This window comes from Poeciliopsis prolifica, unplaced genomic scaffold (genome assembly GCF_027474105.1).
Source record: "Poeciliopsis prolifica strain line A6 unplaced genomic scaffold, Auburn_PproV2 SCAFFOLD107, whole genome shotgun sequence".
Classification (NCBI taxonomy): Eukaryota; Metazoa; Chordata; class Actinopteri; order Cyprinodontiformes; family Poeciliidae; genus Poeciliopsis; species Poeciliopsis prolifica.
The window spans coordinates 977,656-1,005,495 of record NW_026562482.1 but is presented as its reverse complement, the minus strand read 5'-3'; the positions used below and the strand labels follow the sequence as shown (position 1 = coordinate 1,005,495).

Sequence of the window (27,840 nt, the reverse complement as noted above, 5' to 3'; positions counted from 1 at the left end):
CAGGTTCTGATCAGGTTCTGGTAGGGTTCTAATCAGGTTCTGATCAGGTTCTAATCAGGTTCTGGTCGGGTTTGGTCGGGTTCTGATCAGGTCCCGATCGGGTTCTGGTCGGGTTCTGAGGTCCACTTCAGTCTGGTTTCCAGTGTCATCCTGCAGCTGAAGGCAGGAATCTGAAATGAGAGATTTTACATTTTGTCACAAAACATTGTACAATAATTAAACAATAAAATCGTTACATAATCAGTTCAAGAAAACTAAAGGAACATTAAATATTGACATGAGCAGAAGAAGAAAACCGTTTTATCTCCTGCTGTCACTGGAAACCAGTCAGAATGATGCCGATTGAAAGTTTCCTCAGTCGGGATCAGAGTAAATCGTTGTGATTCTGCAGCTTTAAACTGTTTATGATTATTTATTCATGAAATTATTCTAGACTTTCATTTATTAAAAGTTGATCTTCTTTGTGTTTCTGCAGTAAAGAACCAGTGAATGGATGACGTGGCGCCAGCGGTGGAAAGTAACTAGTTACAAAAGTAACTAGTTACTTTTACTCGAGTATTAAGTGGTGACGCAGCATCTCTTCACCTGTTGCAGGTTTTGTCCTTCAGTTTCTGTCAGAGTGAGACCTCCTGTTTCTGCAGCAGCTTTGTTTCTCTCGTGTCCACTCAGGCTGCGTGGAAAAAACTCCAGAAATCACCAGCATTAAATGTAGCAGCTTCATAAGTTTTATATTCAAAATGTTTGTTTTGCTGAAAACTTGACATTTTGTACATAAGTTGTTTTTTATAAAACTTCACAGTTTTATATTTAAGTTTAAGGTTTTTAAACATTTTTAACGTCATTTTCAAACATTAAAGTTATGATGAATTTTTAACATCACATTTTTATCAAATAGTTTTCACTTGAGTGGCAGAAATATTAATGCTGGAGGATCCAAGCAGAACCGGGCAGAACCAACCCGGACTTCCAGAACCGGGCAGAACCACGGGCTGATCTCACTGGCTGTGGTTTACTGACACTTTGTCCTTCCACTGAACTTTCCACTCATACAGTTGAACAGCAGCTTGTTTCAAGCTGTTTGGATGTTAAATATGTGAAATAAATTCATTTGAAAACATTTTAATTGTTCTATAAACGCTGCAAAGACAATTTGGCCGATCGCATTTTTAATATTACTTTATGAGTTTATTTATCCAGAACCTTCCAGGTTTCTACAGGATATTCCAGGTTCCTCCAGGTTATTCCAGGTTTCCTCCATGTTATTCCAGATTTCTCCAGGTTCCTACAGGTTATTCCAGGTTTCCTCCAGGTTATTCCAGGTTATTTCAGGTTCCTCCAGGTTTCTCCAGGTTATTCCAGGTTATTCCAGGCTCCACCGCCCCTCCCCCACAGACAGCAGAGTGTGTCCAGTGATCACTCCGCCTGCTCGCGCCCTCATTGGCTGCGTGGATGTTTTCACGTGGATCCTGCGTGGGTCCTTGAAGAGGCAGAAAGTGCAGCGGCTCCTGGTTGCTGCGTGACAGCAGAGCGCAGCGGGTTTGCAGGCGGTGGGACGGAACCGCGACCCGGCAGGCGTTTCTCCGAACCTGCTGCAGGTAAAGCTCCGCAGCGACCTGCGCGTTGTGAGCAGAACCAGAACCAGAACCAGAACCGATTGAAGGTTTTCATGGGAAACAACCAACTGACGGAACCGTTAATCTGCTGCCGTTTGAACGGATTGAACTGAAACTGCGGTTTGCTGCAGAAACCCGGTTAATGTCGGGTCCAAAGGGAGCTGGTTCCGAAGACGCTCCAGAGTCAGAAAGTGGGTCAAATGGCGGCAGCGACCGGGAGGTTGTTCTGGACCGAGCGGGCCGGACCGGTTCTGGACGGGAAAAGTTTGAGCTGCGGTTCGATGGAGGAGTTCTGGACCTCCGACCCGGATCCCTGGAAGCTCAGCGGGATTCCTGATGTGGGTCAGAACCACGCAGAGGAAGATGTTCCGCTCGGTCCGGACTCCGACCCGGTGGGTTCGGGTTTCTGCTTTTAAAGGTCCGACTCGTTGTTCGGTTCTGAATCAGACAAAAGAACGATCCGGTTCAGGCTTCTGGTTCGGTTCAGATTCACATGTAACGTTTTGGCTTCCTGTAGAAAATCTTGTTCAGTTTTGATTCTAAAAAGTGAAAGTTGTAGTTATGAGAAAGAAATGGATCCAGTTCTGATCCAGTTTGGATCCAGTTCTGATCCAGTTCTGACCCAGTTCTGATCCAGTTTGGATCCAGTTCTGACCCAGTTCTGATCCAGTTCTGATCCAGTTTGGATCCAGTTCTGACCCAGTTCTGACCCAGTTTGGATCCATTGATCCTGATTTCCAGTGGAAAGGTTTTTCTTTTGACTGAATCAAAACGTGCAGCAGAGAAATGACGTCTAAATCCTTTCTATCCATTTGGACTCTGGCTGGTTCTGCGGTGCCGACCCAAACCGACCCGGTTCTCCTGCTGCTCCAGCCGCTGAGGATCTGATGGTTTTGGGTCGTCAGGTTGGTTCATGAACTGAATCCTGTTCATAAAGAGCTTTAGGAATAAATTAACATTAATGAAAGTTGAGTTTTGGTGATTGAACTAGGACCATCCTGGATTATGTAAACCGGTTACATCAGGTGTGTCTCCATGGCAGCAGCCAGAGCCAAACCGGGCCAAGCGGGTCGCAGTTTGGCCCAGAAACCGGGCCTGATGTTTGACCCAGTTTAATAAAACCGTTTATTTTATATCACATATAATAGAAATGAGGGAATAAATCAAACCCACTGAATGTTGGTGGAGTCTAGTCAAAGCCCGTTCTGTTTGATCTATGAAAGGAATTTCTGGTTTTATCAGAACATTAAGATAAAAATGAAACAAACTGAGAGTCACTTCCGATTAGAGGTCAAGTGTAAGGGCAGTGAAGCTGTGAGAGGTCACCGTTTCCCCTTTGACCCTCAGAGGTCACCGTTTCCCCTTTGACCCTCAGAGGTCACCGTTTCCCCTTTGACCCTTGGAGTCGGGGTTCATTTAACGTTTATCAGTTTGAAACATAACTGCTGCAGAACAAACAGAATGGATCTGATTTCTCTGTTTCATAATCATGTTCTGGACTTTGTTATGAACATCTGATCTCCTTCTGCAAACGCAACCTGCAACTAGCAACCTGCAACTAGCAACTGGCAACTAGCAACCAGCAACTAGCAACCAGCAACTAGCAACCAGCAACTTGCAACCCACAACTGGCAACCTGCAACCAGCAACTAGCAACCTGCAACTAGCAACCTGCAACTAGCAACCGGCAACTAGCAACCAGCAACTAGCAACCTGCAACTAGCAACCGGCAACTAGCAACCAGCAACTAGCAACCTGCAACTAGCAACCAGCAACTAGCAACCAGCAACTAGCAACCTGCAACCAGCAACTAGCAACCTGCAACTAGCAACCTGCAACTAGCAACCGGCAACTAGCAACCAGCAACTAGCAACCTGCAACTAGCAACCGGCAACTAGCAACCAGCAACTAGCAACCTGCAACTAGCAACCGGCAACTAGCAACCAGCAACTAGCAACCTGCAACTAGCAACCTGCAACCAGCAACCAGCAACTGGCAACCTGCAACCAGCAACTAGCAACCTGCAACTAGCAACCTGCAACTAGCAACCGGCAACTAGCAACCAGTAACTAGCAACCTGCAACTAGCAACCAGCAACTTGCAACCCACAACTAGCAACTGGCAACCTGCAACCAGCAACTAGCAACCGGCAACTAGCAACCTGCAACCGGCAACTTGCAACCCGCAACTAGCAACTGGCAACCAGCAACTAGCAACCGGCAACCTGCAACCAGTAACTAGCAACCTGCAACCAGAAACTAGCAACCTGCAACTAGCAACCGGCAACTTGAAACCCACAACTAGCAACCGGCAACCTGCAACTAGCAACCAGCAACTAGCAACTGGCAACCAGCAACCTGCAACTAGCAACCTGCAACCAGTAACTAGCAACCTGCAACCTGCAACTAGCAACCGGCAACTAGCAACCGGCAACTTGCAACCCACAACTAGCAACCGGCAACTAGCAACCAGCAACTTGCAACCCGCAACTAGCAACCTGCAACCAGCAACTAGCAACCGGCAACCTGCAACTAGCAACCTGCAAGCAGTAACTAGCAACCAGCAACTAGCAACCGGCAACTAGCAACCTGCAACTAGCAACCGGCAACTAGCAACCGGCAATTTGCAACCCACAACTAGCAACCGGCAACTAGCAACCGGCAACCTGCAACCAGCAACCGGCAACTAGCAACCTGCAACTAGCAACCGGCAACTGGCAACCTGCAACTAGCAACCTGCAACTAGCAACCGGCAACTAGCAACCAGCAACTAGCAACCAGCAACTTGCAACCCACAACTAGCAACCAGCAACTTGCAACCCACAACTAGCAACCGGCAACTAGCAACCGGCAACTTGCAACCCGCAACTAGCAACTGGCAACCTGCAACCAGCAACTAGCAACCGGCAACCTGCAACCAGTAACTAGCAACCTGCAACCAGCAACTAGCAACCTGCAACCAGCAACTAGCAACCTGCAACCAGAAACTCGCAACCTGCAACTAGCAACCGGCAACTTGAAACCCACAACTAGCAACCGGCAACCTGCAACTAGAAACCATCAACTAGCAACTTGCAACCCGCAACCAGCAACTAGCAACTGGCAACTAGCAACCTGCAGCTAGCAACCGGCAACTAGCAACCGGCAACTTGCAACCCACAACTAGCAACCGGCAACTAGCAACCAGCAACTTGCAACCCGCAACTAGCAACCGGCAACCTGCAACCAGCAACTAGCAACCAGCAACTAGCAACCTGCAAGCAGTAACTAGCAACCTGCAACCAGCAACTAGCAACCGGCAACTAGCAACCTGCAACTAGCAACCGACAACTAGCAACCGGCAACTTGCAACCCACAACTAGCAACCGGCAACTAGCAATTGGCAACCTGCAACTAGCAACCGGCAACTGGCAACCAGCAACTAGCAATTGGCAACCTGCAACTAGCAACCTGCAACTAGCAACCGGCAACTAGCAACCAGCAACTAGCAACCAGCAACTTGCAACCCACAACTAGCAACCAGCAACTTGCAACCCACAACTAGCAACCGGTAACTAGCAACCTGCAACCGGCAACTAGCAACCTGCAACCAGCAACCTGCAACCAGAAACTCGCAACCTGCAACTAGCAACCGGCAACTTGAAACCCACAACTAGCAACCGGCAACCTGCAACTAGCAACCAGCAACTAGCAACTTGCAACCCGCAACTAGCAACCAGCAACTAGCAACTGGCAACCAGCAACCGCAACCTGCAACTAGCAACCTGCAACTAGCAACCTGCAGCTAGCAACCGGCAACTAGCAACCGGCAACTTGCAACCCACAACTAGCAACCGGCAACTAGCAACCTGCAACTTGCAACCCGCAACTAGCAACTGGCAACCTGCAACCAGCAACTAGCAACCAGCAACTAGCAACCTGCAAGCAGTAACTAGCAACCTGCAACCAGCAACTAGCAACCGACAACCTGCAACTAGCAACCGGCAACTAGCAACCTACAACTAGCAACCGGCAACTGGCAACCTGCAACTAGCAACCAGCAACTTGCAACCCGCAACTAGCAACTAGCAACCTGCAACTAGCAACCTGCAACTAGCAACCGGCAACTTGCAACCCAAAACTAGCAACTAGCAACCGGCAACCTGCAACTAGCAACCTGCAACTAGCAACCGGCAACTTGCAACCCACAACTAGCAACTTGCAACTAGCAACCAGCAACTTGCAACCCACAACTAGCAACTAGCAACCTGCAACTAGCAACTGGCAACCTGCAACTAGCAACCGGCAACCTGCAACTAGCCAGGATGACATAACAGGATCTTAAACTCATTCCATGTTTTTTATGCACAATTTCAAACATTAAAGACAAAATATTCATTTTAAATTCACTAAAATTTGACTTTCCAAGTCAAGGTGAGCAAACGTTGTGCTGACCCGGTTCTGCTGACCCGGTTGTGCTGACCCGGTTGTGCTGACCCGGTTCTGCTGACCCGGTTGTGCTGACCCGGTTCTGCTGGATATTGGGCTTTAGATTGCAGTTTGGGTCAATAATGTGGTTTAATCCACAGCTGGAAGGAACCAGGGCAGGAAACCCGATGAGTTTGACTTTCTGCGCTGAATGTGCAGCAGTAGAGCGGCGCCGACCCAAACCGACCCGGATCAGAACCAGGAGATCAGAACCAAAACATCACAACGTGGATCTGAAAGTAGAGAAGGAATCATTTCTGCTCTGCTGGAGTTTTGCTGTATTTTGCTGCTGCCAATAACTGATACAGTTATTGATCTGAAGTCATTGATGACCTTCATTGATTAACGATCGAGTGTTTTACCGAACCCAGGTGTAAAACCCAGAGGCAGGGCTGACCCTGACCCCCTGGGTCACACGGTGCTGCTCGGCCCGGTTGGGAGTCGAGTGGGCAGGAAGGAAACATGGCTGCTCTCTCAGCCAACCTGGTCACGGTGGTGACCTTGTCGTGACCTTGCCGCGACCTTGCTGTGACCTTGCTGTGACCTTGCTGCACGCTGGTGGTCGTCTGATTGTGGTGCCGAAGACCTTGACATTGTCCTTGGTTCTGTTGATGCAGGTGAACTGAGTCCGTCTTTCTGACAGACTCAGTTCACCTGCAGCCTGGACCAGATGTTGGGGAACCAGATGTTGGGGAACCAGATGTTGGGGAACCAGATGTTGGGGAACCAGATGTTGGGGAACCAGATGTTGGGGAACCAGAGGCGGTTCTGAGGAGCGATGACGGTTTGCAGCTCAACACTGACAGTCTGATGCTCTGTGTTTCAGTGCTGTGTGGATGTTTCCTCCTGAGCCTGACATGCCGATGGACGTGACCATTCCCCTCTTCCTGTCCAAGGAGGAGTTCGTCTTCACCACCCCGTCCACGGTGCAGACGTCAATCCGAAGCTCCTGCCTGAGGTTCCCGCACACAACCTGTGTTAACAAAACTGAGCCTGAAGATGGCGCCATCACTAACAAAGATACAAAAAAAAAGAAACGCGTTACGTTTGCTGACCACAAAGGTCTGTCCTTAACCAAGGTGAAGATCTTCTCCAAGTTCACAGACCCCATAGAAATCCCCGTGAACATCCAGGAGATGCTGAGCTCCAAGCTCACGCTGGCGTCCACAGAGGAGGACAAACTGGTGCTGGACTTCACTCACCGTCCTCAGACTACCTGCTGTTCCGGCAGAACCTGGAGCAGAACCTGGTGAGCCTGGAGCACTGCGTGCTGAAGGAGAAGGCCTTTGCAGGAACCGTCAAAGTAAAAAATGTATCGTTTGAGAAGTCTGTGATGCTTCGGGTGACCTTTGACTCGTGGAAAAGCCACACGGACGTCGGCTGTGAATACGTGACGGACACGTACCCGACCTCGTTCAGCGACACCTTCTCCTTCGAGGTGTCTCTGCCCGCCGAGATGTGGCCCAGCGAGCAGGTGGAGTTCGCCGTGTGCTACAAGGTGAGCGGGAACGAGTACTGGGACAGCAACCGGGGGAAGAACTACCGCATCGTCCGGCCCTACATGAGGAGAGACCAGCAGTCGGACTCATCGCGGTTCGGGATGCACTTCGACCGGTACGGCAGCCCCACCTGCTCACACGGGCTCTTCCCCGACTGGCCGAGTTACGCCGGCTACGAGAACATCGGGCCTTACTACTGAACACCTGATGTCAGGTTTTAACCTGCAGGTTGCCAGTGATGACTTGCTTGTTTTAAATGGTTTCTGTAAGGTTGGGTTGCTCCTGACGTCCGTCTCACTGTCTGCTGGATCACTCTGCGGACCTGGTCTGGCTCCACAGGGGGTCTTTACCTCATCATCATCATTTCAGATCAGATTTTAAAGCTGCTGTTGTAACGAACTGACCAAACCTCCACTAATTTGCCTTGAAGTTCTCAGGTTTTACCTTCAGAGGGACAATCGGAGCAAACCGGAGCTGCTAACAGGAAGTCCAGTAGTTTTTATTCACCGGTTAAAGGTCACCCCAGGTGTCCTGCTGCCTCTTCTGCTACTGGGAACATTTTTAAGCTATTAACTCGTTTATTCTCAGGAAGTTTGGGGTTCAGGAAGAACTGTCCTCATTCTGACAGGATCAAAATGTCCCGGTTTCCTGGATCAGAGTAAATTCACTTCTTTAGCTCATTTGTGGTGAATTTGTCTGTTTTTGAACTCGGTGTTGATCCGTCACAGATCAGCTGATGATTGTTGGTTTTCCTTTCTGTCTAGTTTCTTTCAACATGGCGGCTGGCCTGTAAAGTTCAGTGATGTGAAGTTTTTAACGTTCTGCTGTTGGATTCAGGCGCTTCCTGCGTCAGCTGCAACCTGCTGACAGCCTTGTTTTATCAGTGACCTTGAAAAGTGAAAAAGTTGCTTTACTTCACATAATCTGTGCCGTTATTGTGACAATATGAACTTGGACACTTTATCCTGAAAGTTGACTGCGAGGAGTTTAAAGCTTCATGGTTCTCAGATCAACAGGGTCCTGGTCGCTTTCGCTTCAAAGCGATGCAGAAATTTGCTCATCAGTAGATGCAGGGAGGAAAGCGCGGCTGGGATCTTTGGGTTTTAAAGAGGAGGGAAGGAAACGGAGGCCAGAACTTTCCCCACGCAGAAAACGAAGCTTCCTCGGCTTCCAGTGAATCTGTGAACATAAACCTGAAAATAAATCAGTTCAGTTTCATTTAGTGGTTTGATGAGCCAGTGAGTGAGCTTTGGTGTTAGCACCGAGTTTCTGTTTTAACTGTGTGTATGTGTCTGTGTGTGTGTGTATGTGTCTGTGTGTGTGTCTGTGTGTGTGTGTATGTGTCTGGGTGTGTGTGTGTGTGTCTGGGTGTGTGTGTGTGTGTGTATGTGTCTGGTGTGTGTGTGTGTCTGGTGTGTGTGTGTGTGTCTGTGTGTGTGTGTATGTGTCTGTGTGTGTGTGTATGTGTCTGGGTGTGTGTGTGTGTCTGGGTGTGTGTGTGTGTGTGTATGTGTCTGTGTGTGTGTGTGTGTCTGGGTGTGTGTGTGTGTGTCTGTGTGTGTGTGTGTCTGTGTGTGTGTGTGTCTGTGTGTGTGTGTATGTGTCTGTGTGTGTGTGTATGTGTCTGGGTGTGTGTGTGTGTCTGGGTGTGTGTGTGTGTGTCTGTGTGTGTGTGTATGTGTCTGTGTGTGTGTGTATGTGTCTGGGTGTGTGTGTGTGTCTGGGTGTGTGTGTGTGTGTGTGTATGTGTCTGTGTGTGTGTGTGTGTCTGGGTGTGTGTGTGTGTGTCTGTGTGTGTGTGTGTCTGTGTGTGTGTGTGTCTGTGTGTGTGTGTATGTGTCTGTGTGTGTGTGTATGTGTCTGGGTGTGTGTGTGTGTCTGGGTGTGTGTGTGTGTGTCTGTGTGTGTGTGTGTCTGTGTGTGTGTATGTGTCTGTGTGTGTGTGTATGTGTCTGGGTGTGTGTGTGTGTCTGGGTGTGTGTGTGTGTGTGTATGTGTCTGGGTGTGTGTGTGTGTGTCTGTGTGTGTGTGTGTGTCTGGGTGTGTGTGTGTGTGTGTGTCTGGGTGTGTGTGTGTGTGTGTGTGTGTGTGTGTGTGTTTGGCCTGCTATCAGGGTCTGAATGACTCGGACGTCATTTTTAATAAAAGGTTAATAAAGTTCTTCCATGTTTGACTCAAAGATGAATCTCAGTGTGTGACGATAATCTCTTGTCATCAAAAGAATAAAAAGTATATTTTTATCCAGACTCTGGTTGGTCGGCTTCTGTCTTACATAAGTCAAATTAGTATCTAAATTAATATTTTAAAGTATCCTGATACATTTATTGAGGAGCTAAATGTTCTTCAGCTACTTGAATTCATGTTTTCTATTTTTTGGTTTTGCATCAAGAAGCTTTTTTATTTCCTTTTATGTAATAATTTTACATGTTTTTTATTCTGGTGATTTTCTAAATGTTTCTCCAGCAGGGGGCGCCATATGTGCTCCAAATCTGACTCTTAATTTCAATAAAACACAATCAGAATATTTGATTCAGAATATTAAAACTGATTATTATGGAGTTTTTGGTTTAAAGTAATAAACGTTTGGCAAACAGCTTGATTTACTGGAGCAGCGCCACCACCTGGTGCTGGTGGTCAATCACGCTTTCTATCAGCAGATAAACTGGGAAAAACGGTTTAGACAAATACTTGAAATTCACAGGTCTTTTGATGCAAAAGTTGAACACTGTACACATTTCAGTGAACTTGTTACATTTTAAAGATGCAGGAGTTGATCAGTGCATGTCAGGCTCACCAGTGAACCAGACATTTGCTTTTGCTACTCCACATGTTGGCGTTTTAAATGTTGACTAGTCATCAGCCTGCTAGTTTTACTAGTCATCAGCCTGCTAGTTTTACTAGTCATCAGCCTGCTCAGCTGCTAGTGTGCTAGTTTTACTAGTTTCTCCTGGAAGTTTGGTGAACTTCCAGGAGAAAAAGTTTTAAGAGTGATAAACTAATGTCTCTAAAAGTATTTTTTAAATCAGTGCATGTTAAAATGTGGGGAGGAAGATTTACCTGGTGCAGTTTAGTTTTAAACTGCAGACCCGGTTCTGAGTTATTTCTGCCGTAATGTGACCTCTAGCTGACCTTTTCATGAACAACACAGGCTGGACCCAACGTCCGGTTCGCATTCATCCAACCTGGATACCATCGATACCCGGCAAATCTCACTGTTCTGCATCCTGATTCTCACAAGCAGGAAGACAAACTGAACGGGGGTTTAGTTTAGTTGCTGCTCTGGTCGGACAAATCAAATCAAATTTTATTAGTAGAGCACATTTCAGCAGCAAGGCATTTCAAAGTGCTTTATATCATAAACACAAAGTCATGCAACATATAATAAATAATACATTGTTACATATTACATTTCAAATAAAACTCTAAACAGGTGAGTTTTTAGTTGAGATTTAAAGGAAGTCAGGGTTTCTGCTGTTTTACAGTTTTCTGGAAGTTTGTTTAAATTTGTGGTGCATAGATGCTGAAAGCTGCACCGTTAGCATCCATGTTTTACTTCCACAAACACTGAGAACGCTCTGTTATTGCGCCCCCTACTGCGCATGCAGGACACTTCGGGGCGATGCCCGGTCACACCGGCGATCGATCCTGGTCGCTGTACTGTGGGAACAGCCACGGCAAAAAATCAGAAGTGGGTCACTTGTTTCAAGTGACCCACTTCTGCCTTTCTAACAAACTAACGCTGCGGTGTGAACGCAGCGTTAGTTTGTTAGAAAGAACCCATGAAAACTACGCGTCTTCTGGAGTCCTCAATGTTTCATCTTCTCTCAGTGAAAATGAGTTCAAAACGTCTGAACCTTTTTGATCATTTCAGATTTTGCTCATTTGACAACCTTGACTGATGTGATATGTTTGATTCGTGTCTGGGGGATGATCTCTAAAAGATCCGGTCAGGATCTCCTTCCGTCTATCAGCTCATATGAACAGACGTCTGGACTCTTGACCCGAGTCACAGTCGGTGAAAAACAAATGGACGAGCAGAAAGATGTGCTCTGACAAACGCTCCGTTGAACTACAGCGTAGCAGTGAGGTTTGATGATGAAGTCTGGTTCCAGGTCACAGAGCAGGAAAGACATCAGGCAGCAGATGTGATGTTTTATGAGATCTTTGGTGTTGAAGATAAATCTCTGCTCCGGCCTCTGACCGTCATCGATGCTGCTGGACATGAAGGCGTTGAAGGAGATGCTGCAATCAGAGAAAGGTCATCAGACGTCCTGCAGGTGGATGACCAAGAGGCAGCCGTTGTGTTCCTGCTGCTGAACGCAGGTGACGGTCTGCAGACCAGCTGACTGAAGCGCAGAGTTTTAATCACAAACTCACAGGGACAAAATCTCAGCAACATTATGCAAGGTCTGGAAACTCTGGAAACAAATTAAATGTTTTAAAAATGGAAAGAGGGAACCATTTTACTTCATGTTTAATAACCGGCAGCATGAAGACTGGACTGGAAATACAGATGAGCTGGAGCAGGCTTATAAATGATCAGAGAGGGAACGCTGGAAGTTAACAGGTTTTCTAAAAGAAGCTGAGGGTCGAATGATTTTGGCAGCAGTTGAAGAGCTTCATGAGCGTAAAGTTGCATCCAGAACCAGAACAGAATCCGGCTGATGGATCTAAAGGTAGCGGAAATCAAACAGATTCAAAAAGCCCTACAGAACCATGTAGAAGAGGTAAAAACAGTGAGCACTTTGCTGTAGAATGGATGAATTTCCAGTTTAACAAGTTAGCAGTGAAAAGTTTACAGTGGAAGAAGAAGAATATCAAACATCACATGTCATGACTCCATCCTCATGGAGATGATTCTGCAGTTAAAATCTTCCTCTGAATTTTTGGTTGCAGTGTCTTGCTATAAAGAACTGAAACCTAGTTTTCCTTAGAAGAGTAAAATCTTTAAGGACAGTTCATGTTTTAAATCACAAGTTGAAAGATTTATTGAACAGAAAGAAGCAGAATAAGTTATTATGTAGTGAAGTTTTTAAATCTTCTGTTTGTCCACATTACTTTTCATTATCTTTGGTTTATTCTACAACTTCTCTGTTGGTTTAACCTTCTGAATAACTTTCACGATTTTTCCCTGTCAGGAAGTTTCAGTTGGTTCTCAAGCGCAGAACATCGTTAAGAATGAAATTATTGTTTCTTTCCAGGTAGAGAAACAACAATAATTTGAGTCCAGGTTGAACTCGTGGCTCTCTCTGGATCGGAACCAGAACATGTCTGTACCTGTGGGTGAAAACGTTTTACATCAAACTGAATGTTTTAAATGTTGCTTTCAGGTATAAAGTGAATGTAAATGTGTTTCCTATTGCCTGCCTTCAGACAGCATTAGGCTAAATCCAGGATAATTATACTGCAGCTCATGTATCTGAGTTACAAAATAATCTAAACACAACCTGAACTTATTACGCCTTTCCTGATGCACATGGAAAGATCCAACACCAAAAAGAGACGACATTTTAAATCCAGAATATATCACTACTGCTGTATTATAGATGTAACTTTGACTTAAAGTGAGAAACGTATGAATCTGTGAACAAGACAAAAGTATAACAGTTTAGTTATACATTTGAAAATTGTACCTGAAGTTTCTTCAATAAATCCTGATGCAGCTGCATCCTGACCAGCAGAGGGCGATGCTGCACCAAATCTGATCAGCTCTGGAAAAATCCAGGGGGTCCAGAGCAACATGTACAACTGGAATATGTCCTGCATCATATCACAGGAAAAATGGAAAAAACTTAATGCAACCAAGAGGATGTCTGCAAGAGGAAGAGCAAAGTGCATGAACTGAGTGTGAGGATGTGGAGAAATGTGGAAAAGAGGAAAGAACTTGGAGTTTATTGTAAACAAACCGCAGGAGCATATTATTCCAAAAGCAAAGTTTAACTGTAGAGTTAATGTTTTTTTTACAAAGTAAATTAAACTGGAAAATCAAGAATTAAATAAAATGTTTTAAGTTTTTAGGAATGTGGTGAGATGAAAAACTAACATGAAAGATACACACATAGTTTTGGACAAATGTAAAAAAGCTCCAACTACAAAGAGCTGCTTAGTAGAGTTAGCATTAAAGGTTATTGGACTACTGGTGAGCAGTCGGGTTCGGCTGAAAGGTTCAGCCGAACCCACATTTTAAAAAATCTGGATCAGATTTGAAAATGACATATTTCCTTAAAACTATGAAAATTTGTACAGAATGTAGGAAGAGGCAGATTTTAGGAAACGGTTTGGTTTGTTATCAGTGTTTGTCATTCTGATGGGGATGAATCTGAAACAGCCCAACCAATGAACCACCAGCTTCCTACCTTCACAAACGTCATTAAACAATGCTGTCCTCCTATTTGGTCACATAATCAATAATTTCTTTTACCATTTCCAAGGAACAACAACTTAACCTTTGACGCGACATACTTATGGCATGTTTTCCTACTTGGTTTTCTGTAAACATGTGGATGTGCTAAAATAATGTCTTGGTTTCCCTTCAGACTGTAGAAACAAATCCATTTCCTGCTGAGCAACATTGGATTTGACACAATATTAATCTGACTGACAAATGGAAACAGCAAAATCAGAGAAACAGTTTTTCCTGTGTAATCAACCAAACAGTTGAAGATCAGGGCGATGAATTCACCTGTTCATTTCAGTTTATTTCTATAGCAACAATTCACAGCAGATTTCACTGAGCTGTCGACTTGCAACACTGGTTTAGACCCAGTTGATTGTAGTTCTAGTTAGAACAAGGTTACTGGTCTCTACACATGCAAGACATGGTGGATAAAATTCTAAGCCAGTGTAAAATATGTGCTGAAAACAATGCTCAAAAAAGCATAAACCAAGTATCGGACACATTTCCAGTTGCAGAAGAACCTTTTAGACCATTTGCTGACACTTCAGTGTCATCGACATCCAGTAATTCATGAAGAAAGTTTCTCTTTCAGAAGTTTTGGTCCAAAAATGACAACTTCTCTCTTTAAAATCAAGAAAACCATCAAAGTCCCAGAGGAAATAAAGACAAAACTGCTCAACAGTTAAGAGGTTAAGTTGTTATTAACAGAAAGATTTTTCTTTATTATCACTAGTCAACAGAAGAACAGAAATATTCTTCTGTTGACTAGTCTTAGAAAATGCCAATTGTTTTTGAATATTCCAGTTTTTGGTCAAATCTCAATAAAATGTGCTTTTAACAGGTTTTTCTTGTTCCAGGCATTAGTGTGTTCTGGAAACTACGTATGTTACTGTCAGAAACCAAAGTTCTCATGCATGCCGCAATGTCTCTGATGTAAATAACCCTGGGAGGAAAAGGTGTTTGAATAGGGGCTGATTTTGGCAGCATGTACGGAATGTGTTCCTACTTGATTTAGTCTCTCAGTTCCCCCTTCACACAATAGAGCTACAAAAACAAATCCATTTCCTGCTGAACAACATGTTTAGAAGATGTTTGGATTTCCAAGAAGCCTTTTGGATTTAACATAATGTTGATGGAAATGGAAACGGCAAACATCAGAGAAGACAGTTTTTTCTGTGTAATCAACCAAACAGTTGAAGATCAGGGCGATGAATTCACCTGTTCATTTCAGTTTATTTCTATAGCAACAATTCACAGCAGATTTCACAGAATTTCCAATGACTGTCGATACCGGAGCAGCTTACACTTGTATATGTCCAAATCATGCAAGCATCTCCCCATGTCTGATAAATTTGTATCAACTGTAGGGTTCTCGGGAACAAGACAATTAATCCAAATGACAGCTCCTGTTCGACTTGCAGCAAATAACAGAGAAATAAAAATACCAACTTTGGTATCTGATCAAACACAAATTAATCTGCTAGGAAGAGATGCTCTAAGCAAATTAAAAATAAAAAATCTGGTGTTCTCAAGGTGTGTATGTTGAAAAAGGATCTTCAAATGTACATGCAACAACATGAAGCTGAAGTTTATTGGCTGGAGACATAAATAACTCGATTGAAGAAGTAATTTCTAAATGGGGTCAGTACACTCAAATACAAATTCATGAAGCTAAAAAAAACATTTCTGGATTATCATTGCACAATGTACTGACATTTCAAAAAGCTCAGTTTGAAGAACAATGGGATAAAGAGACACAAGGTGAATCAGTGAACCACCTGTCCCAATACATTGTTGGTGGGAGACAAGGAGACTGTCATAAAGTGAGGTGGTGGAGGTGGTGAGGCAGACGCTAGAGACCCAGGTAAGTTGAATGGCGAGTAATTTAATAAAAAATAATCCACAAAAACAGTCCAAACAGTAGTCCGCGGCCAGGCAGCACGGCTGAGCAGAAGCCAGGGCTCACACCGGTAGCAACTGGTCTTAAGGGCGGCACAAAAAAACAACAACGACAATCTGACTAAACAACAAAAGTACGACAAGGACCCGACGAGGAACAGAGGACACAGGAGGACAAATACACTGAGGGTAATCAAGGGAATAAGACACACCTGGGAACAATCAAGGGGAAGACAGGACAACGAGGAGACACAGGACACAGAAACTCAGAATTAAACACAGAAAAACACGAACCTGACAGAGACGCGATCAATGTAGAGATTCATGATTTGATTTCTCAATGGTACAATGTTGCAGATGCTGTACCACACACAACATTGCTTGCAAATAAAAATAAAAAAGACCTTGGACCTGAAGAACATCTCCAGGATTAGAGGACTAATGTCTCAGCCAGATCTAGAGAAACTCATTCATGCGTTTATCTTTAGTCGCATTGATTATTGTAACAGCGTCTTCACAGGCCTGTCCAACAAATCAATCCTCCAGCTGATCCAGAAGCTGCTGCTCCTGTTCTCACTAGAACCAGGAAGATAGAGACATAACAGCAGTTTTAAAGTCCCTCCACTGGCTCCCTGTAGCTCAAAGAATAGATTTTAAAATACTGTTGTTAGTTTATAAATCACTGAACGGTTTAGCACCACAATACATCAAAGATCTGCTGTTGTTGTATCAACCTTCCAGACTCTCAGGTTCTGGTTCTGGTTCTGATCTGCATCCCCAGAACCAGAACCAAGAGAGGAGAAGCAGCTTTCAGCATCTATGCACCAAACATCTGGAACAAACTTCCAGAAAACTGTAAAACAGCAGAAACCCTGACTTCCTTTAAATCTCGACTAAAAACCAGCTGATTAGAGTTTGATTAGAAATGTAATATGTAACAATGTATTGTCTATTATATGTTGCATGACTTTGTATTCTTGTGTTTATGATGTAAAGCACTTTAAAGTGCCTTGCTGCTGAAATGTGCTATACAAATAAAATTTGATTTGATTTGAACATGATCTTTGGATACGCAGAGGTGCTATGATGAGTGAAAATGGCTTATGAAGGTCACAAATGCCTCCTGATGGCATTACTATTAATCAGAAGCCCATGGCTTAGACCATTGTGCCCAAGGAAAAGTTATGGAAAAATTGAAAAGAACAAGGTTACTGGTCTCTACACATGCAAGACATGGTGGATAAAATTCTAAGCCAGTGTGAAATATGTGCTGAAAACAATGCTCAAAAAAGCATAAAACCAAGTATCGGACACATTCCAGTTGCAGAAGAACCTTTTAGACATTTGCTGACACTTCAGTGTCATCGACATCCAGTAATTCATGAAGAAAGTTTCTCTTTCAGAAGTTTTGGTCCAAAAATGACAACTTCTCTCTTTAAAATCAAGAAAACCATCAAAGTCCCAGAGGAAATAAAGACAAAACTGCTCAACAGTTAAGAGGTTAAGTTGTTATTAACAGAAAGATTTTTCTTTTATTATCACTAGTCAACAGAAGAACAGAAATATTCTTCTGTTGACTAGTCTTAGAAAAATGCCAATTGTTTTTGAATATTCCAGTTTTTGGTCAAATCCCAATAAAATGTGCTTTTAACAGGTTTTCTTGTTCCAGGCATTAGTGTGTTCTGGAAACTACGTATGTTACTGTCAGAAACCAAAGTTCTCATGCATGCCGCAATGTCTCTGATGTAAATAACCCTGGGAGGAAAAGGTGTTTGAATAGGGGCTGATTTTGGCAGCATGTACGGAATGTGTTCCTACTTGATTTAGTCTCTCAGTTCCCCCTTCACACAATAGAGCTACAAAAACAAATCCATTTCCTGCTGAACAACATGTTTAGAAGATGTTTGGATTTCCAAGAACTGCTCTTCTGTTAGTAAATATTATTGAAGCAGAAATAACAAGAGAGAAAACAATTTTAGTCTGTTTTATCAACCAGATAAAATATTTTGCCTTAATACACCCACAGTGAGCATTTGATTACATCCAAGTCAGCAGCTCTTGATTTGTTGTATTTTATAACAGTAGAGTGAGGTATAAATGCAGGAACTAAAAATGAACAGATGTCAATGTGTGACCTTGTATTTGATTCAATATAATATCGTTTTCCTCACACTATCAGTTGCTCGGAGAATAGAATTTAAAATCTCACTACAGTTTACAAAACACTGAACACATATCTGACCTTCACTCTTGACATTTAAGACCTTAAAGACAATCTGAGTGACACCTGCGAACCTTTTCATGCTAAACATGCTGAACCAGATCAGTGAGTGAGTGGCAACAGAAGAAAAATTTTACAACAAGAAATAATAATGTAGTTATTAAAAATGAAGTAGTGAAGAAAAAGTACAAAATTTAGTACTTTAATAAAATATTTGGGTTTTGCTGGAGCAAACTCACAATAAAGTTTTAAATAAGCAATATGTTTTCTCTGTCATTTTCCTTTGAAATGAAAACTTTACCTTCTGGAATGTCAACTACATGAATTGAATCTAAACCTTTTGTCCTGAATTGTTTTTCACTCATTTTTTAAGGTCAAGCTGATTAGTTTGTGTGAGGTTATGTGACCCGTTGCTCCTCCTCCACTGGTATAAAGGCTGGTAATTCAGCCCATGTTTGCTCTTCCTTGCTAATCCCATCAGAAGTAAGAACACCATAAATATCCTCTTCAAAAGATTAATTTAAATTCCTAAATCATGTCAAACTAGTTTTCTGATATGATGCATGGTTAAACTCAAACATCAAGACAGTCCTGATCATCTAGAGATCATTTCTTTCAGAAAGAAAACATGCTGATGTGTTTCTGTCTCCATCTTCAGCAAAACTGCCATGGACCTCAACTGCAGAAACCTTCCTGATCTTAGAGGTATGGCTTTATGTCACATATTTCAAATGACATTTTTTATGTTGCAGCATGGGCATTTTCTTTGAAATATTTTTGCTTACATCATTCACACATTCCTTCAGCATCTTGGACGAGGATTTGCTCCTCTCGGTATTGCTTGCAGCTTAAACATACATTTATAGATTTCATTTGATTTGTCCTCCAAACTGTATTTCCAGGTTCTGTATGCAGAACACTTTAATAGTTTTCCATCCAAATATGATTAATGATTAAAACTTTGGCTACAAGCTTCTCTCTGTGCAATTAAATACAATTAATTCACACTCAGTCCAAAGCATAGGAACAAAGATTTGCCTCAGCATAACAATAACCACCAATGAAATGATATTTCACACATTATCCTGTCAGCAGTAAACAAGTTAATGCTGCTTTTCTAACAAGATAAACTGGCACGTTTGTCTTGTTTGCAGTATATATTAATATGATGTAATATTTTTGTGTATATTCTTGTTCTGCAAAGCATGAAGCTGTAAAGTTATGCTCTATCCTTTGATCTTGTCATGTTTTAAAATGTAAATGAATATTAAAAATAATACAAGAGTGAAATGTTTCCATTTAAAATAGACTACTATTGACAATGTTGAAAGATTAAAAAAGAAACTAATTGTTTCATTGTGAACTATAAAAGTGCTTGCTATGTGAGTCAGAAGCAGTTCTTCCTTAATGACTGGCACAACTTTCTGCAGAATCAGGGACCTGTACAGGTGTATACAGGTGGCCTCACCTGTAACCAGACACCAGCAGCCCTCGCCACTCCATTAAGGTGTTCAGACAATGGATGCAATATAAACAATCTATATTTCCACCAGTGTTTGATTTTGAGGATATTGCCCCTCTGGACATCCTTAGCATGACTCTTTCTGCAAACATGTCAGCATATATTAATGAAAGCCTGATTTTGGAGTCAACTAACCAGAGACCTTCTCATAAGCCTTCTCCCTCTGAATCATATAGTGCTTCACTACCAAATCTCATATAAGCCAGTACATCCTTCTAAGGAAAGATGCTACAATTTTAAGCCTCAGTCCAAGATATGAACATAAGACTTGTTAGGTTGATAAATTGATTGTTACATATGAGACACACAGGGAGTTAAATGTTGTGTAGGAGCCTGAAGATAAGAACTCAACTTTGATACACAATCAATCTTTGACTTTAAACAGATTTAGTGGACATACTGTTGATATTCTGTGTCAAAATGAGAATTAAAATGGTCATTTCATTCCATGTTAACCTGGAAAGACTTTGGCTTTTTGTTTTTTACTTATTATCCAGGTTCTTGAACATCTGAGAGACCTTAGCTAGTTCCCACTGCAGACTGCACAATGGACAGAACGTGAGTACCAACAACATTCACAGATATATTCTACTACCTGGGAACAAAATTAATCATATTTGTATATTTAAAAAAATTTACATTGAAATTAAACTTAAAATATTTATATCTTATTTATGCCTTTTATGTGAATCAGTAGAAAATTTCCACTGTAAGATATGAGATCATTATTTCCACTACTCCCATTAAATGACTGTTGTGTCTGGTAAGAATAGACCTCAGTGGAGAAACCTCTGTTGGGAGGGCAGAATGTAAATGATGAACTTGACTTCACGTTTCTTACGAAGTCTTTAAAGAGATACTCGAAAGCTATCACTCAACACTAAAATCAAACAAAATTATCTTGTGACTGTAGCAACTGAACTCCACTCTACCAGGGCCTACAATACAGGGCCTGAATATTCAGTAATATTCAAAATTATTGAATAATTTGAATGGCGTTCTGGAAGGTCATCTTTCACTCATCCTGTTGTCAGATGCGGACAAGGTGACAGACACTGCAAAGGTCTAATTTAGTGAACAAAGTGGCACTACTGGTTCGAAAGCAGAAGAGATCACTGGGTGATGGTATTTGCTTTATGAGTGATCTGCAGAAGCTGCTGGGCATTCAATATTAATTTTGATGAAAGATCAGAGTAATGAAAATCGATGGGATAAATCAGAGAAGGTTTTGTACATCTACAGGGGGACCCTCTGGATTAACCCACACATTTACAGTGGCAACCAATGAATGTGTTGTCACTTAACATTGACAATACATTAAGCTGCACCCAGAACTCTCCAATGTTGGCCCAAATAAAACAGACATAAGCAGAGTCCAGTTTGATTATATGGTTATTTTATGAGCCGCTTTTTCACTCCCCAACATCACCTTGTAGGATCTTCTGATCTTGTAAAATCTTCCACAACCAGCTGCCAAGAGCAGACTTGTTTGTGTCTCCAGTCAAAAACTGGGTATTTTTGAAAGCAGTTTTTGGCCCATCAGAATTTAAGAGAAAATTCTAACCCTAACCCTCATCCAAGAATTTCTCTGGATGAGTGGAAGTGACATCACAAAAAAGGTGGAGGTGAGCAGACGGTTCTGTGGCGACCTCTGATGGAGTTGGGAAAGCTGAAGGTCTCTGAATGTTCGGAGGAAGGAACAAATAACTCTGGAGATAACATATTTATTATTATTTTTAAAAAAATCAATGATAAAAATTGTCTGTCAGAAAAACTAACATACTGTCAATGTTCAATGCATGCAATATATGTTTCTAAGCAAAGCCTAATCCCACAGGGCACCAAACTGCTCAGGATGTCCTGCCATCTACCAAAAGGAAACCACAAAAACTAACTTTGGGACAGTGACCAGAGTCACCGTTGGTAGAAAACAACTGAACAAACCAAATAAAATCATTTTACTTGTTGGTGCAAAAGGAGCAGGAAAGTCTGCTCTGATCAACGCTCTGATCAACTACACCATGGGAGTGAGGTGGCAGGATGAGGTCTGGTATCGGATCGCAGAAGATGGAGGTCAAAGTCCAACATCAGATGTGATCATGTATGAGATATTTGATTCTGAGAATAAAACTTGGCCCTACTCTCTCACCATCGTCGACACGCCTGGTTATAGAGACACAGATGGACTTCAGCATGATGTCATCATCAATCAGAGATTGTTTGACTTGTTTCGGTTAGAAGACGGGATCCACGAGGTTCATGCGGTTGGCGTAGTGATGAAAGCAACAGAAACAAAAATGAGTGACCAACTGTCATACGTCTCTGATTCAGTGATGTCTCTGTTTGGAAAACGCTTGGAGAAAAACACAGTGGCACTCATTACTCACTCAGGTACAACACCACCTAGCATTTCTCTCAAGGGTCTTCAGGCTGGAGGAAGTCAATGTCCTTACTTCATATTCAATAATCGTCAGTATGAGGCCCGAACAGAGAAAACGAGCACAGATCTGGAAGAGGCATGGAGACTGACAGAGACGGGAATGAGGCAGTTCACAGCTTTTCTTCAAAAGGTCTCAGCTCAGCAGCAGGTATCAGTCAGCTTCAACTCATTCATCAGACTGACAGCCTCCATCCAAAACCTGCAAGAGAAAATCAAACTAACTGAACTGGAACAGAGAGAAATCAAACAGATTCAAGAAGCTATGAAGAAACACAAAGCAGAGATGAGGTTAAGCAAGAAATTAATTGTGGAGGTAGATGAAACCTACAGAGATAAGGAACTCATTGAAGGTGAGACGTCATTCTTTAAAGCCGCTGTTTGCTGCAGCGTCTGTGAGGAGAACTGTCACTATCCTGGATGTACGATGGCCCTGAGCCCTGAAGACTGCGAGGTCATGAATTTAGCATCCTGCACTGTTTGCTCTGGGAGATGTTCTGCATCAAAACATGTTAAAGGCAACTGGAGGTATGTGACCAAGACGAGAAAAGTTCAGAGAACCAAGGAGGAATTAAAACAAAGACATTTCAAGAGCAATTCAGACACAAAGGAGACAAAACTTACAGAAACTCTAGTACAGGAAATGGAAAACCTGAACAGAAAGAAGAAAACTTTGATAGAAAAGTCTTATCAATGTGCCATCAGATTGGATCCAACTCTCCTCAAAGTGAATTCAGTTTCCACATATATCAATTTGGACTTCCTGATCAAGAAGCTAAAGGATGATGGAGAAACAGAGAAGGTCCATAAATTAGAAATGATCGACAGCCAAATGGATGGAGGAGCCAAATCAGTCATTGGATGCAGGTAGGTCCAGCCAACATTCATTAGATTTTATTTAAGAACATGTTAACAGAGCAGCTTTATCCTTCACAAGATCCTCACTGTCTGTTCATAGAAAATGGCATGGTTAAGATTAGTGATCACAGTTTAGATTTTAATGTGTAAACATCTTTTATTGTCTGAAATGCATGTTTAATTGTAGGTTAAAGGTTATTGTTAAACATTTCCAATCAATCCCATTAGTAAAAACACACTTGAGTCTGTGTTTGCTTTCTAATCCGATCCCTTAAGTAGATTACAGGCACATCTGGAGGACATTAAAACCTGAATGACTCTAAACTTTATTCTTTTGAATTTGGACAAGACAAAAGTTGTTTTTGGATGAGAGCTTTGGGAGAATAAGTTGCATAGTCAATCACTTGATCTAGATGGCAATAAATTGGCCTCCAATAATAAGCGTCAGTAAACATGCAGCCTGAGAGTGAAGTGCTCTGTTGGGAACATCTAGACCAGGGGTGTCAACATCCAGTCCTCGAGGGCCGGTGTCCTCCAACTTTTAGATGTGCCTCTGCTGCACCACCTGAATAGAATAATAGATCTTTAGCAAGACTCTGGAGAACAAGGAGGAGGTAATTAAGCCATTTCATTCTTGTGTTTTGTACATGTGGCACATCGAAAAACTGCAGGACACCTTGAGGACTGGAGTTAGACAGCCCTGATCTAGACCAATCAGATCTCTGATTGAAGTAATTATCAAAGGCTCCATATGTGAAAAGGAGAATCTGAGTTTATAATCTAGATTTAACAGGGAGCCAATGAAGGAAACTAAAATACAAAAAATATGAAGTCTGTTTTTAATTTTTATCAGAGCTCTTGCTGCAGCATTTTGGATCAGCTGATGGTTTTTAACCGTATTTGGTGGATTTCTGAGTATAAAGACTTGCAGTAATCCAGCTTTGAAGTAAGAAGTGGAGGGACTACCTTTTCAGCATCACTCCTGGACAAGATGTTTCTAATTTTAGCAATATTCCAGAGATGAAAAAGGAAATTTTGAAACATGTCCAAAACAGACTTTAAATGACATATTCTGGTCAAAAATACCAAAACCTTAAAGGAAAAAATCCAAAGTTCATCAACATATTTCAACACTTCACACATATCACCTTGGAAATAGAGCACGACTTTATCTTACATGCATCTTGGTTTATTTTCTGTTTCTGGTTGATGTTTTAGAGAAATTTGGGTTGTAACTGACTCTAGGATTTGTTAAAACCAGAGGAATAACTTCACTTTGCTCATTAATTTTTCTCTAGTTTCCCAGATTCAGGACTGCATGTGCAGGGGAAATAAAGAAACAATAATTCGACATCAGACTTTATATATATCTAGAGCTTTATCCAGAGAATTCAATGCATACAGAATGTTAGATCTCACACCCAGATCATCAACAAGTCTGACACATGACAAACAGAATTACCTGCAAGTTGAAAAGGAAAGACAAAAATGCATTTTTAGGAATTGCTCACTCAGGCGCAAAGCAATTCTGTAAAACAGACCATTTTATAAGAATGTGTATTCCCTTCATTTAAATATATGCATTAGAAGGTGTGTCTTCCCCTTGGAGGGCTGCTCCGATGTTAATTTTATTGCCCTGCTTGAGACCTGCTAAAATCCAAAGGCAAATATACGGAGAGAACGAAGGTCATCCTCAACTGGGTCTTCCCGTACCAATCTCCTCCCATCCCAGACCAGAATTGATGACCTGCCACTAGGCCTGTTATTTCTGCCTCATTGATTCAACAAGAAACTGATTTCAATTTTAAACAAACTGGCACAAAAATCTATTGCCAAATAATAACTGAGTTTGGATCTAAAAACTGCAAGGTTGTCTACTTTTAGAAAAGCTCTTTCAGAATACCTGAAATATTTGGAAGTAAAATAGTTTCCTAATCCTACTGTATTTCAGTAATATTAATGCATGCAAATAGTTTGGTTAGAGACTAACTAATTCAGAACATGCTGTTTATGCTTAAAGGAAATCTCTTAATACATTTGATTATACTTCTAGCAGAATTGTTTTTTAAAGGTTTTACTGTTTTACTGAACACTTGAACAAACACCAAAACATTTATTGATCCTGATAACAGGCAGACTCCTGCCTGCAGAACCACTTAATAATTATGTGAGTTCAGAGAGTCACCAGTTGTTTTAGTTTGGATCTATATCTAAGTTTACCTTAACGTAAAGTCTACTCCAAATGTTCATGCCACATCTAATATTTCATATGCTCAAAGGTTGACTGTCTTTAAAGTTGCTAACCAAATTTATATTCTCAACAGATTACAAAGCATTTTATCTTTAGTTCATAAAATTGTCTTTATCTGTTAGTTTTAATTACTTTAGTACAAGTCTTTTTCTTTCCATTACCAACATGTTGAAATGTAAAAGTTGGAAAAAGGCAAGACTGAAGATTTATCTCTGCATGCTTTCCATCAAATTAAAATCTTTATCTCTAAAAACTAACCTTAATTTTTGTTTTGTACAGGTTGACAACACATCCATACAACATGTAATCTCCAATAGTGATGTCATCAGCTCAGAAACTTCAGTTATCTACCAGCTTAAAACAAGAAAAAAAGACAGTTGACACCCTAACCAGAGTGACCTTTGGTAAGAAAAACCACAACAAACCAAATAAACCATCCTGCTTGTTGGTGAAACAGGGGCAGGGAAATCGACTCTGATCAACGCTCTGGTCAACTACGCCATGGGAGTGACATTGGAAGATAAAGTCTGGTTTCAGATCGTAGAAGATGAGAGAAGGAGTCAGACAGAAAGCCAGACATCAGATGTGATTGTGTACGAACTCTTTGGTTTTGAAGGTAAAACTCTGCCCTTCTCTCTGACCATCATTGATACTCCTGGATTTGGAGACACCAGAGGGATTGAATATGATGTTGTTGTCAGTGAAAGATTATTTCAATTGTTTCAATCAAAAAATGGCATAAAGAACTTCATGCAGTGGGTCTGGTAGTAAAGTCGAGCGTGAATCGACTGAGTGACCGACTTAAGTACATCTTTGAGTCAGTGATGTCTCAGTTTGGGAAAGACATAGAGAAAAACATTGTAGCTTTGGTCACTCACTCCAATGGAAGAAAACCAAGGGTCTTGCTTCAAGCTCTCAATGCTGCCAAGATTAAATGTGCCAAAGATGAGGAGGAACAACCTGTTCACTTCCTCTTCAATAACTGCCGACATGAAGAGCAGATAGAAAAAAGCATTATAAAATGCTGACAAGATAGCAGTGAAAGGTCTGATGGCTTTGCTGCCTTTCTGGAGAAAACTGCACCCCGAAAACTAGACATGACTTTAGATGTTCTCAATGAACGGATCAGACTGTCCGCCTGCATCCAAAACCTGCAGGAAAGGATCCGACTGTCTGAGCTGAAAGAGGCAGAAACTAAACAGATTAAAGAAGCTCTGGAGATACATGAGGAAAAGAAGGAGAAGGAGAAGTTTTGCTGTAGAAATTTATGAAGCATACATAGAAAAAGAAGCGATTGAAGGAGAGATGTGGTTGATGACTTTAATTAAAGGAGCAGTTTGCTGTACTTTCTGTGAGGAAAACTGTCACTATTCCGGGTGTGCTAAACTCCCCAAAGACTGTGAGGTAATGAAAGATGGCCGCTGCACTGTTTGCTCTTCAAAATGTCCTGTAGCTACTCATGTGAAAGGAAAGTGGAGATATGTGACAAAAACAAGGAAAGTTCAGAGGAATATGGAAGACATAAGAAAAAGATCAAAACGTTTGAGCTTCATAGAAAGTTTTGAGGATGAAATCAGACCTGAAAGCAGAGAAGTCTAATTTGCTTGATGAGTGCTTCCAACATGTTGTCAATCTGGAGCAGATTGCTCTCAAAGCTAATTCTGTGTCCACATTTGTCCACTTGGACTTCTTGATTGATAAGATGAAAGAAAAAATGGAGACACAAAGAAGTCCGAAAAGCTAGAGGAAATAAAGAAAAAAGAAGATGAAGGAATTGCATCCATCTTGAAGTACATTTGGGGTAAAATAAAAATAAAGTGAAATAAGAGCTAAACAGTCATCTGGGAACTCTCTGACACGGATTTGATGTCTGCATTATATTATCCAAGTCTCTGGATGAAATTAGCCACAATATGGAGACTAAAGACTGTCAGAAAAACCTTCATTAGGCCATTTCTAATAAGTCGTTAAGGGTTTATGGTTGTAGTCCGATCCACTACAATGTCAGTAAAATACAAGATGTGTGGACTAGTTTTTCTGTATATTTTTCACCTCGATGGGTAGGCTTTATGTTTTTACATGCATGTGTACACACTCAGGATGGTTAAGCCTGCCTTTGAAAGTTGGCAGGAAAATAATTTGTTTGACTCCATTGGGTGTAAAGTGTAAGGTTTGGTGGAGGGAGAATTATGATGTGGGGAGCCCACTTAGCCTTAGGTTTCTGTATTACGAGGAAATGAGGACCAGTGGAACCCCTTGCCATGAACAATGGACTGGTAACAGAAGAACTCTACATTATGAACACTGACACATCATTTGAGACTGCAGAAAGCACAAATGGATGAAAAGTGGACAAAATGGTCAATATTCAAGACAAAAGACAGAGGAAAAAATGGACAAATCAGGAAAAGTACTTCTGTTGTTTATGTTGTGTAATGTTGAATGTGAATTGTTCATATATGTTATGTAAAATGTTATTAAACGGTTATATGAGGAAAAAACAATAATCATACAGACTAAAATCTATAAATAAATAAAATATCCATGATCATTATAGAACATGTAATGGTTTTAACATTTAATTTGATTTTAAGGTCCCTGCATTTTCATATAAATCTCACCTTAATGAAAATGAAAAATCTGAAAATCAAGGTTTTGTTCCAGAAGTTTGGTGGTG

General features: G+C 41.8%; 2 protein-coding genes and 1 pseudogene across 3 annotated transcripts; all 3 read left to right on the top strand.

Annotated features, from left to right (window-relative positions):
* The first annotated feature begins 1,496 nt into the window (after nucleotides 1–1,496).
* LOC129354304 (protein phosphatase 1 regulatory subunit 3B-like) lies at nucleotides 1,497–8,985 on the top strand. Its single transcript, XM_055023809.1, is given in 3 exon segments — nucleotides 1,497–2,005; nucleotides 6,906–7,276; nucleotides 7,279–8,985. Coding segments are annotated over 3 exon segments (927 nt in total). The 5' UTR covers nucleotides 1,497–1,949; the 3' UTR covers nucleotides 7,779–8,985.
* Nucleotides 8,986–18,553: 9,568 nt separating this feature from the next.
* On the top strand, nucleotides 18,554–25,033 carry LOC129354315 (uncharacterized). 2 transcript variants are annotated; one of them, XM_055023819.1, is made up of 4 exons: nucleotides 18,554–18,578; nucleotides 18,715–18,800; nucleotides 20,115–20,175; nucleotides 21,455–25,033. In XM_055023819.1, the coding sequence occupies exons 3-4, from the start codon at nucleotides 20,165–20,167 to the stop codon at nucleotides 22,923–22,925; spliced, it is 1,482 nt and encodes a 493-aa protein (XP_054879794.1). In that variant the 5' UTR covers nucleotides 18,554–18,578; nucleotides 18,715–18,800; nucleotides 20,115–20,164; the 3' UTR covers nucleotides 22,926–25,033. The 2 variants fall into 2 exon arrangements, with proteins under 2 accessions (XP_054879794.1, XP_054879793.1); XM_055023818.1 differs by having other exon boundaries at nucleotides 18,566–18,800.
* Nucleotides 25,034–25,429: 396 nt separating this feature from the next.
* Nucleotides 25,430–27,582, top strand: LOC129354277 (uncharacterized; annotated as a pseudogene).
* The last annotated feature ends 258 nt before the right edge of the window (nucleotides 27,583–27,840 follow it).